The sequence below is a fragment of the Thalassophryne amazonica genome, chromosome 2 (assembly GCF_902500255.1).
Source record: "Thalassophryne amazonica chromosome 2, fThaAma1.1, whole genome shotgun sequence".
Classification (NCBI taxonomy): domain Eukaryota; kingdom Metazoa; phylum Chordata; class Actinopteri; order Batrachoidiformes; family Batrachoididae; genus Thalassophryne; species Thalassophryne amazonica.
The window spans coordinates 156,794,454-156,807,788 of NC_047104.1; the positions used below are offsets into that span (position 1 = coordinate 156,794,454).

The 13,335-nt window shown below is 46.0% G+C and overlaps 1 protein-coding gene across 8 annotated transcripts in view; it reads left to right on the plus strand.

The window, feature by feature from the left end:
- Positions 1-5,060: 5,060 nt before the first annotated feature.
- The window catches only part of neo1a (neogenin 1a), a 189,956-nt gene continuing 181,681 nt past the window's right edge, over positions 5,061-13,335 (plus strand). For all 8 annotated transcript variants that reach the window (XM_034159883.1, XM_034159902.1, XM_034159925.1 and 5 more), the window contains exons 1-2: positions 5,061-5,341; positions 11,943-12,093. In XM_034159883.1, coding sequence (XP_034015774.1) covers positions 5,068-5,341; positions 11,943-12,093 — 425 coding nt within the window. In that variant the 5' untranslated portion in view covers positions 5,061-5,067. The remainder of the gene's footprint in view (positions 5,342-11,942; positions 12,094-13,335) is intronic.

Here is a 13,335-nt window from a genome sequence, read left to right on the forward strand (position 1 = left end):
TGTGCTCACAAGATGAGGTTTGTTTTATTGAGCTTTTGTCCCTACATGTGATGGCAGCGATCAACACGCTTTTCAGAATGTCAGAGAGCAGAGTCCGAGAAATTATTGTGGTTCTTTTAATGTCAGCAGAGAGCTTTATGAAGGCTGACATCGAGCCCCAGCCGTCAGTGCTGTGCCTCGTGGACCCCCATGTTAAAATGTCCACATTTACAACAGAAATAAACATGTTTACAGCCCAGTATAAAAACAGAGTTGGTCTTTATAGCAAGTGTCCCCATTGATGACAATAAAAAAAACCTGTAAACTATTTTAAGCTGTAAGTTATGTATAATTTGGGGCGTGCTGACTTTGAGTTACAGTTGTGCATCGGCGTGACGTGTCTAGCGCAGCTATCTAGCAGTGGCTGCTAGCTGCTGTAGACTCAAACATGTTTATCCTTTCTGGGAATTTATTATAAATATCTGAGATAAGGGCAGCATGGTGACTTAGTGGTTAGCACTGTTGCCTCACAGTGAGAAGGTCATGGATTCAATTCCCACCTGTGGCCTTTCTGTGTGGAGTTTGCGTGTTCTCCCAGTGTTTGTGTGGTTTCTCTCCGGGTGCTCCAGCTTCCTCCCACGTCCAAAGACATGCAGGTTAGATGGACTGGAAACTTTAAATTGTCCGTAGGTGTGAATGTGTTTTTCTGTCTGTGTGTGACCCTGTGACAGACTGGTGTCCTGTCCAGGGTGTCTGCTGGGATAAACTCCAGTCACTGGAGTAAGCGGGTATAGACAGTGGATGGATGGATATCTGAGGTAATGGGGCTCGCTGTGCAGTTAATTGTACTAACGGACTATCTAAGAAGCCTGTGCTCCAGTATTTCATTCAGTGAAATTTCAGTCTTATTTAATTTATATATTAGCATTGGCAGCACAAATTAGCAGGTGTTGACAGGTTGGCAACTTTATCTCCACAGTTACTGAGGCGATATGCTGGTCATAATGTTTAATACCTGCTTCCAAGTGACCCATTGTGAAAACCACCATAATCCAGTCGGCATGAATAAAACAACCAAACCAGAGTTATCCTGATAGCTTTAGCCTGTTTGATAACGTTGAGCTGAGGGGTGTGTCTGGGCTTCATTCGTCCTGCCCAGGTCACAGCGGTCTTGCCCACACTCCACCTCTGTACCCATTTATGGGTTGGCCATGAGTTAGGTGGAATCTGGCACTGCCAAGACGGTGGCATTTGGAACCTCCCATTTGTGCTTCAAACCTGGTCTTCAGAAAACCTACCGGTGGCATCACAGAGTGTTTGTCCAGTATCTTTACAGTCTCAGGTTGACACCAGCCAGATGTTTTTCTGGTTCCGATTTGAAGTGACTTGTCAGCGCTGAGTGAAACCAAGTCACCAAACAGGAATTCTTCAGCTCCCGTTTGTGAGTCAGACAAACTGACAGTCCACCACCACCTTCTTTTCCTGCATCCTCAAACTCGCACAGAGTATTCATTCATTTCTCTTTTCCAAACGTGCACGCAGATTTACTGAGGAGACGGCCACAGCCACTCCAGTCCACTCCAGAGGTTCCTTATAACGCAGCACAAAGTCATTTATATCATCAGTCGGCTGCCCTGAGTCTGCCTTAAAAACAGCTTTTTCTCCTTCCTCCTTGATAAACCAGTTGGAGTTTAACATCATCATTTTTAAAATGGGTTTTGTTGAAAGTTGTGAATGAAGCCGTCCTACATGTACTGTAAACTCAGCTTCAGATCAGCAGCTCAAAATGCTACAATTATTGATATTAATACCATTGATAGGCGCGTGTGTGGTGCCACAGTGTGATTGTACATGCACTGCAAACAAAAAAAACACTAAATCTGAGGTAAATGATCTCACTGCATGGACAGATAATTTCACTTGACAAGATGTCTTGAAGATTATCTAGAAATAAGCATAAGAAATTAACCCTTAAAACAAGATAAATCATCTAACACTTCTAAATCTAAAGTTTTTTTTTTTATCTTGGTGAGAACCAAATAATTTGCAGTGCACCAAGAAAAAAAAAGAACTTTAGATTTAGAAGTCTGATATATATATATACTCAACAAAAATATAAACGCAACACTTTTGGTTTTGCTCCCATTTTGTATGAGATGAACTCAAAGATCTAAAACTTTTTCCACATACACAATATCACCATTTCCCTCACATATTGTTCGCAAACCAGTTTAAATCTGTGATAGTGAGCACTTCTCCTTTGCTGAGATAATCCATCCCACCTCACAGGTGTGCCATATCAAGATGCTGATTAGACACCATGATTAGTGCACAGGTGTGCCTTAGACTGCCCACAATAAAAGGCCACTCTGAAAGGTGCAGTTTTGTTTTATTGGGGGGGGGGATACCAGTCAGTATCTGGTGTGACCACCATTTGCCTCATGCAGTGCAACACATCTCCTTCGCATCATCCGTGAAGAGAACACCTCTCCAACGTGCCAAACGCCAGCGAATGTGAGCATTTGCCCACTCAAGTCGGTTACGACGACGAACTGGAGTCGGGTCGAGACCCCGGTGAGGACGACGAGCATGCAGATGAGCTTCCCTGAGACGGTTTCTGACAGTTTGTGCAGAAATTCTTTGGTTATGAAAACCGATTGTTTCAGCAGCTGTCCGAGTGGCTGGTCTCAGACGATCTTGGAGGTGAACATGCTGGATGTGGAGGTCCTGGGCTGGTGTGGTTACACGTGGTCTGCGGTTGTGAGGCTGGTTGGATGTACTGCCAAATCCTCTGAAACGCCTTTGGAGACGGCTTATGGTAGAGACATGAACATTCAATACAGGAGCAACAGCTCTGGTTGACATTCCTTCTGTCAGCATGCCAACTGCACGCTCCCTCAAATCTTGCGACATCTGTGGCATTGTGCTGTGTGATAAAACTGCACCTTTCAGAGTGGCCTTTTATTGTGGGCAGTCTAAGGCACACCTGTGCACTAATCATGGTGTCTAATCAGCATCTTGATATGGCACACCTGTGAGGTGGGATGGATTATCTCAGCAAAGGAGAAGTGCTCACTATCACAGATTTAGACTGGTTTGTGAACAATATTTGAGAGAAATGGTGATATTGTGTATGTGGAAAAAGATTTAGATCTTTGAGTTCATCTCATACAAAATGGGAGTAAATATTATATATATAATATATATATTTGTGTTTAATTCCCCAAACTCAGTGTGATATCTACATAACTTATTCAAACAACAATCTGAAGAACAGAACATTTACATTTAGCGTCCTTGTCATTTTATTCTGTTTAAAAAGCACCGCTCAGCTGCATTTATTCTAAAAAAAAACAACACATTTAAATGTAAAAAATAATTGGTTCTTATTTTAGAGTGATTGATTAATGGCTGCAGGTGACTTGACGTTTGCTTCTTTTTGCCGTGTAGTGATTCATTTTTAAATCAGTCACAAAGTCATCATGTAGTGAGGTTGATTGGAGTAGAGCAGTTGTCAGGATTTGGTGTGATTCGTGGTCGGTGTCACGGGCTGGTGGTTAGTCCATGAGAGGAGAGCTGGTCTTTGCTGATGTTACACACAGTCAGTGGATATGTCTGTAAACGTAGTTCAGATCTGGTTTTATTTGAACTAAATACATCGAAATAGAATTTGGCTCCCATTTTAGCTGGCGTACAAAATAATATAAAGCAAAATGACCGCTAGAACTGTCATGATAACATTCTGATGCTGTCTTGTGACCGTGGTCAGGACCTATGCAGTGCTGTCCTGCACCACACTGATCTCACCACCTCCTGGAACCACAGACCATGTGTCCACTAAGCTCTGAAGATGAATGGGGCCCACCCACTTGCTTCATGAGCTGAGGTGGTGTTGTGTGGGCCGCCAGAAGAGGAGGTACTGCTGGCCCACCACCAGAGGGCGCCCTGCCTGAAGTGCGGGCTTCAGGCACGAGAGGGCGCTGCCGCCACGGACACAGTCGGGGGTGACAGCTGTCACTCATTATCTCATGACAGCTGTCACCCATCTACACTTCATCATACTACTCCATAAAACCCGGACGTCATCTCCACCTCATTGCCGAGATATCGTCGACGTGTGAAGGTAAACTCTCAGCCGTTATCTGGTGCCAAACGCACAATTGTCTAGATTCTTTGCAGGCGTTCCTGATTAATCTCTGCAGCTGGAGGCTGGGATTTGGGGATCGTGAGGAAGACAACGGACTTCGCTCCTCACGCCAAATTGGGATAGGTTATCAGGCGCTGCACGTTATTGTACTGTGTTTGAGGTGGAGGTGTTTCCCACCCGTTTCTGACTGTTTACTGGGTGTGCACACACCCACATCTTATTGTTTCTGCTCCTCGCCAGCAGTACCAAATCCCACATTCGGAGACGGTGGCCACCTGGGGACTCGGGACTTGGCGGCTCCAGTATTCTCCAGGTTCGGTGGCGGAGGAAATCGTGTGGTTCTGGTTCTTCTCAGGACAGACGTCTTCTATCCTCGAGCCTGCCCACACGTCACCTTTGTGGATTGACTGTTTGCAAAATTCTGTATTCCTCTGTATTGTGGTTGTGCTCATTCACAACAGTAAAGCGTTCATATTCGACTCTTCCATTGTCCGTTCATTTACGACCCCTGTTGTGGGGGTCCACAACAGGGGACGAACATCACACATCACTGGGTGGTGCCACACAGAGTGGCGACTGGCCCACATAGTATAGGAATTGGGTATGCAGTAGTGTTAGAAGTCCAACCACAGATCAAGGAGTCCAACCACAGATCAAGGAGTCCAGTGCACATTTGAAACAAGGGGTTTCTCCTTCAAATCCTTTGGTTTAGTTGAAGTTAGACTTGGTACGCATAGGCCATGGTAAGGTTTTAGTAGTACCACCCTGACAGTTCTGTCTCACCCGTGGCATTTTGGAGATAGCACATGAATGTGCGTGCTAGGATCCAAAACAGTTGAACTATTGCCTGCAAAAGCCTCAAAAGTTGTACAATGGTTTGATTTTAGTCTAGCCAAATTCTAGTTTTGTTTTACATTCTGTTTTTTTGTCCTGTTTCAGGGATGCCGAGGTTCATTATCCAACCAGCAGCAGCCAGCGTGCACCTCGGGGACAACCAGGTGATGGTGTGTGAGGTCAACTCAGACCTGGTGCTCTTCACTCGGTGGGAGAAAGACCGGCAGCCCCTTGAGCTGAACACCAGACTGTTCCAGCTGCCCAGCGGAGCTCTAGTGGTCAGCAACGCCTCAGAGACGGATGCCGGACTCTATCGCTGCCTAGTGGAGAATGTGGGAGCATCGAAATCCAGTGAGGAGGCCCAGCTTCAGATACTGCCAGGTGAGCTGGAAAACATGAAGACCACTGGATTTCTGCTGTGATTGAAGATGTAGGATTTAATGATCACGAGTATTTCAGATTTGTTGAACAGGAAGAACCTGATTTACTAAGATCCCGGATAACAATTGCAAAATTGCGTGGACAATCCAAACTTTTGCACATGGGGGTGGAGACAATTTTCCAGGTGATTTACTAAGAGTAAATCCACGGTGATAGCGGGCAGTAATGTGACATTCACAGTAGTATGTAAATGAGGGTTCCGTGTGTGTTATGACCATCAGCACAAAAAGAAATTAATTCAGCCTCTGTCATGTACAACTCCAATTCCAGTGAAGTTGGAACGTGTGTGAAATGTAAATAAAAACAGAATATAATGATTTGCAAATCCTCTTCAACCTATATTCAATTGAATACACCACAAAGACCAGATATTTAATGTTCAAACTGATCAACTTGATTGTTTTTGTGAACAGGTTAACAGGTTAATTGGAAACAGGTGAGTGTCATGATTGGGTATAAAAGGAGCATCCCTAAAAGGTTCAGCCGTTCACAAGCAAAGTTGGGGTGAGGATCACCACTTTGTGAACAGCTGCGTGAAAAAAATAGTCCACAGTTTAAGAACAATGTTTCTCAACATTCAGTTGCAAGGAATTTAGGGATTCCATCATCTACAGTCCATAATATAATCAGAAGATTCAGAGAATCTGGAGAACTTTCTACACGTAAGCGGCAAGGCCGAAAACCAACATTGAATGCCCGTGACCTTCTATCCCTCAGGCGGCACTGCATTAAAAACTGACATCATTGTGTAAAGGATCTTAGCGCGTGGGCTCAGGAACACTTCAGAAAACCATTGTCAGTTAACACAGTTCGTCGCTACATCTACAAGTGCAAGTTATGCATGCATGTGTTTTTGTAAGTGCAGTAGTGTTTGCGCATGTTTTTGCACACGGCAACGGCAAATGTTCAGTGATATCTAACTGAAAAAATGTTTTGGTGCTTGTCTTCACTTTGTGGGTGAACATACACAAACAACATTTTCCCTGTCACATACATACAGTACATGCATACATCTTTAAACGCTTATCCGGGTTCAGGTTGTAGGTGCAGCAGGTCCAGCACGGGACCCCAGACTTCCCTTTCCTGGGCCACATTAACCACCTCTGACTGGGGGATCCCAAAGTGTTCCCAGGCCAGTGTGGAGATATAATCTCTCCACCTAGTGCTGGGTCTTCCCCGGGGTCTTCTCCCAGATGGACGTGCCTGGAACACCTCCCTAGGGAGGCGCCCAGGAGGCATCCTTACCAGATGCCTGAACCACTTCAGCTGGCTCCTTTCAACATGAAGGAGCAGTGGCTCTACTTCAAGCTCCCCACTGATGATCAAACGTCTTGCACTATCTCTAAGGGAGACACCAGCCACCCTCCTGAGGAAGCCCATTTCGGCCACTTGTACCCGCAGTCTAGTTCTCTTGGTCACGACCCAACCTCATGACCATAGGTGAGAGTAGGAACTAAGATTGACCAGTAGATTTAGAGCAGTATGGTCGAGTGAATGCAACACCACCCCTGCTGTGTTGGTTCTCTGGCCAGTTTCATGCTCCATTGTCCCTTCGCTCGAGAACAAGACCTCCGAGTTACTTGAACTCCTTCACTTGGGGCAAGACCTCATTTCCTACTGGGAGTAGGCAATCCATTGGTTTCCTGCTGAGAACCATGGCCTCAGATTCAGCGGTGTTGATCCTCATCCCAGCTGTTTTTCCCCATCACCTGTAACATTGAAACAAACCTGCCTGAAATCAGAGCGAAGCGTTTGGCTCGCAGTGGGTTTTCACTGCCTCTTCAGTAACGGCAGTAGCTCAGAAGATGAGTTCCACTGTGGCCGTGAGCCTCGACCCCCCCCCCCCCCAATTATTTACCAAGTTAAACGCCAGACTCCTGCCAGCACAGAAGAAGATATTAGAGGTCATAAATCAGACTTCAACAAGACCCCGTTGGGGGTGTTTAGCTCTCTGTCTCCTCTAAGGACGTGTGAATCCGGGCAAAATGCTGTCTGAATACAGAAGGAAATTTCATAAAGCTGTGTGAGGAATTTAAAGAAACATGGAGTGCATGGGACCAGATTTTGAAGTGACAAATTTGAACTTGAGAGGTATGTTAGTTGAAATTTGAAATTTTAGTTGAAATTTATCTATCCATGAATCTTCTCAGCCCAACTTCTTCTGAACCATTTGCTATATTTTAAAGAAACCTTCAGTTACATCATATGAATGTTCATAAAGGAAAATAATTCTTCTGAATGGGAGATGATTAGAGGTCTGTTGCTTTATATATATATATATATATATATATATATATATATATATACACTCAACAAAATATAAACGCAACACTTTTGGTTTTGCTCCCATTTTGTATGAGATGAACTCAAAGATCTAAAACTTTTTCCACATACACAATATCACCATTTCCCTCAAATATTGTTCACAAACCAGTCTAAATCTGTGATAGTGAGCACTTCTCCTTTGCTGAGATAATCCATCCCACCTCACAGGTGTGCCATATCAAGATGCTGATTAGACACCATGATTAGTGCACATGTGTGCCTTAGACTGCCCACAATAAAAGGCCACTCTGAAAGGTGCAGTTTTGTTTTATTGGGGGGGATACCAGTCAGTATCTGGTGTGACCACCATTTGCCTCATGCAGTGCAACACATCTCCTTCGCATAGAGTTGATCAAGTTGTCAATTGTGGCCTGTGGAATGTTGGTCCACTCCTCTTCAATGGCTGTGCGAAGTTGCGACAACGAACTGGAGTCAGGTCGAGACCCCAATGAGGACGACGAGCATGCAGATGAGCTTCCCTGAGATGGTTTCTGACAGTTTGTGCAGAAATTCTTTGGTTATGAAAACCGATTGTTTCAGCAGCTGTCCGAGTGGCTGGTCTCAGACGATCTTGGAGGTGAACATGCTGGATGTGGAGGTCCTGGGATGGTGTGGTTACATGTGGTCTGCGGTTGTGAGGCTGGTTGGATGTACTGCCAAATTCTCTGAAACGCCTTTGGAGACGGTTTATGGTAGAGAAATGAACATTCAATACACGAGCAACAGCTCTGGTTGACATTCCTGCTGTCAGCATGCCAATTGCACGCTCCCTCAAATCTTGCGACATCTGTGGCATTGTGCTGTGTGATAAAACTGCACCTTTCAGAGTGGCCTTTTATTGTGGACAGTCTAAGGCACACCTGTGCACTAATCATGGTGTCTAATCAGCATCTTGATATGGCACACCTGTGAGGTGGGATGGATTATCTCAGCAAAGGAGAAGTGCTCACTATCACAGATTTAGACTGGTTTGTGAACAATATTTGAGGGAAATGGTGATATTATGTATGTGGAGAAAGTTTTAGGTCTTTGAGTTTATCTCATACAAAATGGGAGCAAAACCAAAAGTGTTGCGTTTATATTTTGTTGAGTATATATATATATATATATATATATATCAGATCCCATTTTTACCCAGGACCAAAATATGGCCATCTGGTATTATGAAGACTTTGTGTCTGTCCGTCTGTCTTCAGCATAAGTCCAGTCCTGTCACTGCCACAGTCTTCAAATTCACAGGGAACATTCTTGGGACACAGATCTTGGACAAGTTCAAAGATGGCTAACCCTGACCTATTTTAAGAGGTCAAAAGGTCACATTCTTTCTACACACTCTTTCATTGATAACATGATCATGCGGCTGAGGGTATTTTTGCATTGTGTTCTATTTTTTTTTTTTACTTAAATGATGTTTTAAAGTTTATGAAATTGTCTTCCCTAATTATTACGGATGTCCATCCATCCATTGATTTTCGTCTGCTTTATCCGGAGTCGGGTCGCTGGGGCAGCAGCTCAAGCAAAGCCGCCCAGACCTCCCGATCCACACACACCTCCCCCAGCAACTCTGGGAGAACCCCAAGGCGTTCCCAAGCCAGCCGCTTGAACGCAAGAACGCAAGCTGAAGAAGGAGTCCTACTTATCTTTGTTGGTAGGTGGGACCCCGAAGGCAGCTGACAGGTACTGGCAGGCCAAGCGTGCCGCAGCCCGTGCGGTTGCAGAGGCAAAAACTCGGGTCTGGGAGGAGTTCGGGGAGGCCATGGAGGACTATCAGTCAGCCTCGAAGAGATTCTGGCAAACCCTCCGACACCTCAGAAGGCGGAAGCAGCTCTCCACCAGCACTGTTTACGGTGCAGGTGGGGAGCTGTTGACCCTGACTGGGGATGTTGTCGGGCGGTGGAAGGAATACTTCGAGGATCTCCTCAATCCCATCGTCACGTCTTCCGAGGAGGAAGCAGAGACTGGGGACTCGGAGGCGGACTCGTCCATTACCGTCCAAGCTCCTCGGTGGCAAGGCTCCTGGGGGTGGATGAAATCCGTCCTGAGTACCTTAAGTCTCTGGATGTTGTGGGACTGTGTTGGCTGACACGCCTCTGCAACATCGCGTGGCGATCGGGGACAGTGCCTCTGGATTGGCAGACCGGGGTGGCGGTCCCTCTGTTTAAGAAGGGGGACCGGAGGGTGTGTTCCAACTATAGGGGATCACACTCCTCAGCCTCCCCGGTAAGGTCTTTTCCAGAGTACTGGAGATGAGAATTCACCGATGGTCGAACCTTGGATTCAGGAGGAGCAGTGTGGTTTTCGTCCTGGTTGCGGCACACTGGACCAGCTCTACACGCTCCATCGGGTGCTCGAGGGTTCATGGGAGTTTGCCCAACCAGACCACATGTGTTTTGTGGATCTGGAGAAGGCATTCGACCGTGTCCCTTGGGGCACCCTGTGGGGGGTGCTCCGGGAGTACGGGATCCGGGGTCCTTTGCTAAGGGCTATCCGGTCCCTGTACGACCACAGCAGGAGCTTGGTTTGCATTGCCGGTAGTAAGTCAAACCTGTTTCCAGTGCACGTTGGCCTCCGCCAGGGCTGCCGTTTGTCACCGGTTCTGTTCATTATCTTTATGGACAGAATTTCTAGGCGCAGCCAGGGTGTGGGGGGGGGTCTGGTTTGGGAACCACAGAATCTCGTCGCTGCTGTTTGCAGACGATGTGATTCGGTTGGCTTCGTCAAATCAGGACCTTCAGCTTGCACTGGAGTGGTTTGCAGCCGAGTGTGAAGCGTCCAGGATGAAAATCAGCACCTCCAAATCCGAGGCCATGGTTCTCGACCGGAAAAAAGTGCTTTGCCCTCTTTAGGTCAGTGGAGTGTCCTTGCCTCAAGTGGAGGAGTTTAAGTATCTCTGGGTCTTGTTCACGAGTGAGGGACGGATGGAGCGTTAGATTGATAGACGGATCGGTGCAGCATCTGCAGTGATGCGGTCGCTGTATCGGACCATCGTGGTGAAGAGAGAGCTGAGTAAGGGGGGCAAAGCTCTTGATTTACCGATCGATCTACGTTCTGATCCTCAGCTATGGTCATAAGATTTGGCTCATGACCGAAAGAACAAGATCGCGAGTACAAGCAGCCGAGATGAGTTTCCTTCGCAGGGTGGCTGGGCGCTCCCTTAGAGATAGGGTGAGGAGCTCCTTCACTCGGGAGGAGCTCGGAGTCGAGCTGCTGCTCCTCCACATCGAAAGGAGTCAGTTGAGTTGGCTCGGGCATCTTTTCCGGATGTCCCCTGGACGCCTCGCTGGAGAGGTGTTCTTGGCACGTCCCATTGGGAGGAGGCTCCGGGGAAGACCCAGGACACGCTGGAGGGACTACATCTCTCGGCTGGCTTGGGAACGCCTATTAGGGATGTAACAATCAAAAAATCAAATTTAAAGTCATAAATATATATATATATACTGATACACAAATCCCTGAATTGATCTAAATATATTCTTAAAGACCCAATGGCTCAAGGTTTAGTGTTAGAAATTAGAAATTAGAATTAGTAATAAATTAATAGCACTGAATTATTTCACAGTAAAGAGTATCGTCCTTGAATCGTATTGTAGCCCATGTATTTAGATATTGTAGTTTTATAAAGGAGATGGTATTTATGTCTCCGTGGGTAAGAGAGGACTATTTGGGGGCTGTTGGATTCACTTGCAGTTTTGTGTTCAACAAAGCTTCATGTGTTTGATCACTTAGTGGATTTCCTTCATATGAGGTGAACAGCAAACATGTTTCAGCCCGAGTGTGAATAGGTGGCAATTTTAGGGACGTAAAATTAAATTGTGAAGCATCTTGGCGTCAGTTTGGTAGATTTACTCCATATTTAGACTGGTAATGGCACCTGTCACGTGTCAGGAATGAATTTTGTGGCTACAGGAATGTAAATAAGACGGGCTCATTAAAGCGGACGACAAACATAGAGTTGTGGTTATTGCGTGCAGTTAGTTAGACCTGTAATTATGAGGATCACTTTGAACTCCTGAACACTTCATTCCACTTCAGGTGTCTGTAATCACCGTGGATTTGACTCCTCTCACAGTTCTGTCTTAGGTGTCACTAACAGTTGCCCTTCAGGCAAGAGTTCTTTTGAAGATTTGAAGACAGATGACAGCCGTTAAGTAGAATGCTGCTGCTTTGCTTCGCTCATCCCTCCCTCAACGCTCACCTTTTCTTCTTCCCCCAATAGAAACCGGAGAAGAAAGGAAGCCGGAGTTCATGGTGCACCCGGCGTCTGTGAGCGGCGTGGTGGGTGCGACGGTGCTGCTGCCCTGCGTGGTCACTGGGTATCCTGCCCCTCATGTCCGCTGGACGTTCGGAGACAAGCTGTTAGACGAAAGGTATGAGCTTGAATTCTGACTTTAGTCTGGATCCATGTGGTGCAAGTGTGCAACAACAAACATGAAATCCTGAAACTACACGCCACAGATTCTCCATGAAGAGGATTATGATCTCACGCGAGTGGAAGCGGCAAAGATACACTTAGTAACCTTTGATGGGAACGCCACGTCCACATCTGTGGAATGTTTGACAGCCCTCCCACAAGGAGAACCTCAAAGGACTTTTCAGCATCATCAAAAACATTGAAAGTTCAGAGCTCTGTGGAGCAGAATGGTTCAGGGCGCGGACTGCACACGTATCACCTGATACCATACGTATCACAGTACTTGGGTGATTTAAAAAACAAAAGACTCTAGAAGTATTGACATTACAATTATATTGCAAAACTTTTCTTGCCCATTTTCAATACTGAAATTTTAAAATGACATGTTACAGCTCGTCTCTTTTTTAATGACATTGTCTTGTGCCCTACATTGTGCCGTACATTTAAACCCAACTTTCAGGCTGATAGTATGTCTTTAAAACTAGTTAACGTAGCCGTGGGTGTTCCTACACCCCCCCCCCAGACCTAATCAAAACTCTCCAGTCTTCTAATCCAACCATGATTACGGGCGCAGTAATGCCCGCTGTAGAGTGGTGTGAGGGTTGGCACGGTGGGTCCTCACATTCACAGCTCTGAGGGAGTCTGTAACGTGCTCCCCCTCTGTGCTGTCTGCCTTTAGCCTCGAAAAAGCAAACATGTTAGTTCTGGGCGTCTGCTCCCCACGGTCTTAATGCTGCCCTGCGACTGCTATCCTGAGAGAACGTTGGGGTTTGATAGCAGTGCAGCAGGGAGATGAAAGCTGCTGGTTTCCAGCTCTGGGAAGTCCACAAATTAGGAGGCGAGCGAGGGTGTCAGAGCGGCTGTGTTCTCGCTGCTCTCGCTCTTATTAGCTCCAGCAGAGTAGCAAAAATCCCCCCAGAGACAAAACCACCAACATGGGAAGTTTCACTTTTTCCAATTAATAATGCACTTTGTTTACCCCGAGTGCTGTGTGTCGTCCTGAAGACTAATAACTTAAAGGGTCAAATGAAATCGCTGAAATAGGACTCATTCATCTAAATCCAGCCCAGAATGGAATTTCTGCCTTCACTGAATTAAATGTAAGGTTGTCACTTTGGTAACTGTGAGGCTCCAGAGAGAAAACACTTAGGTTTCCTGATCTTTAGTTCTAAATTCAGCATCATGACCCAAGTCCAGT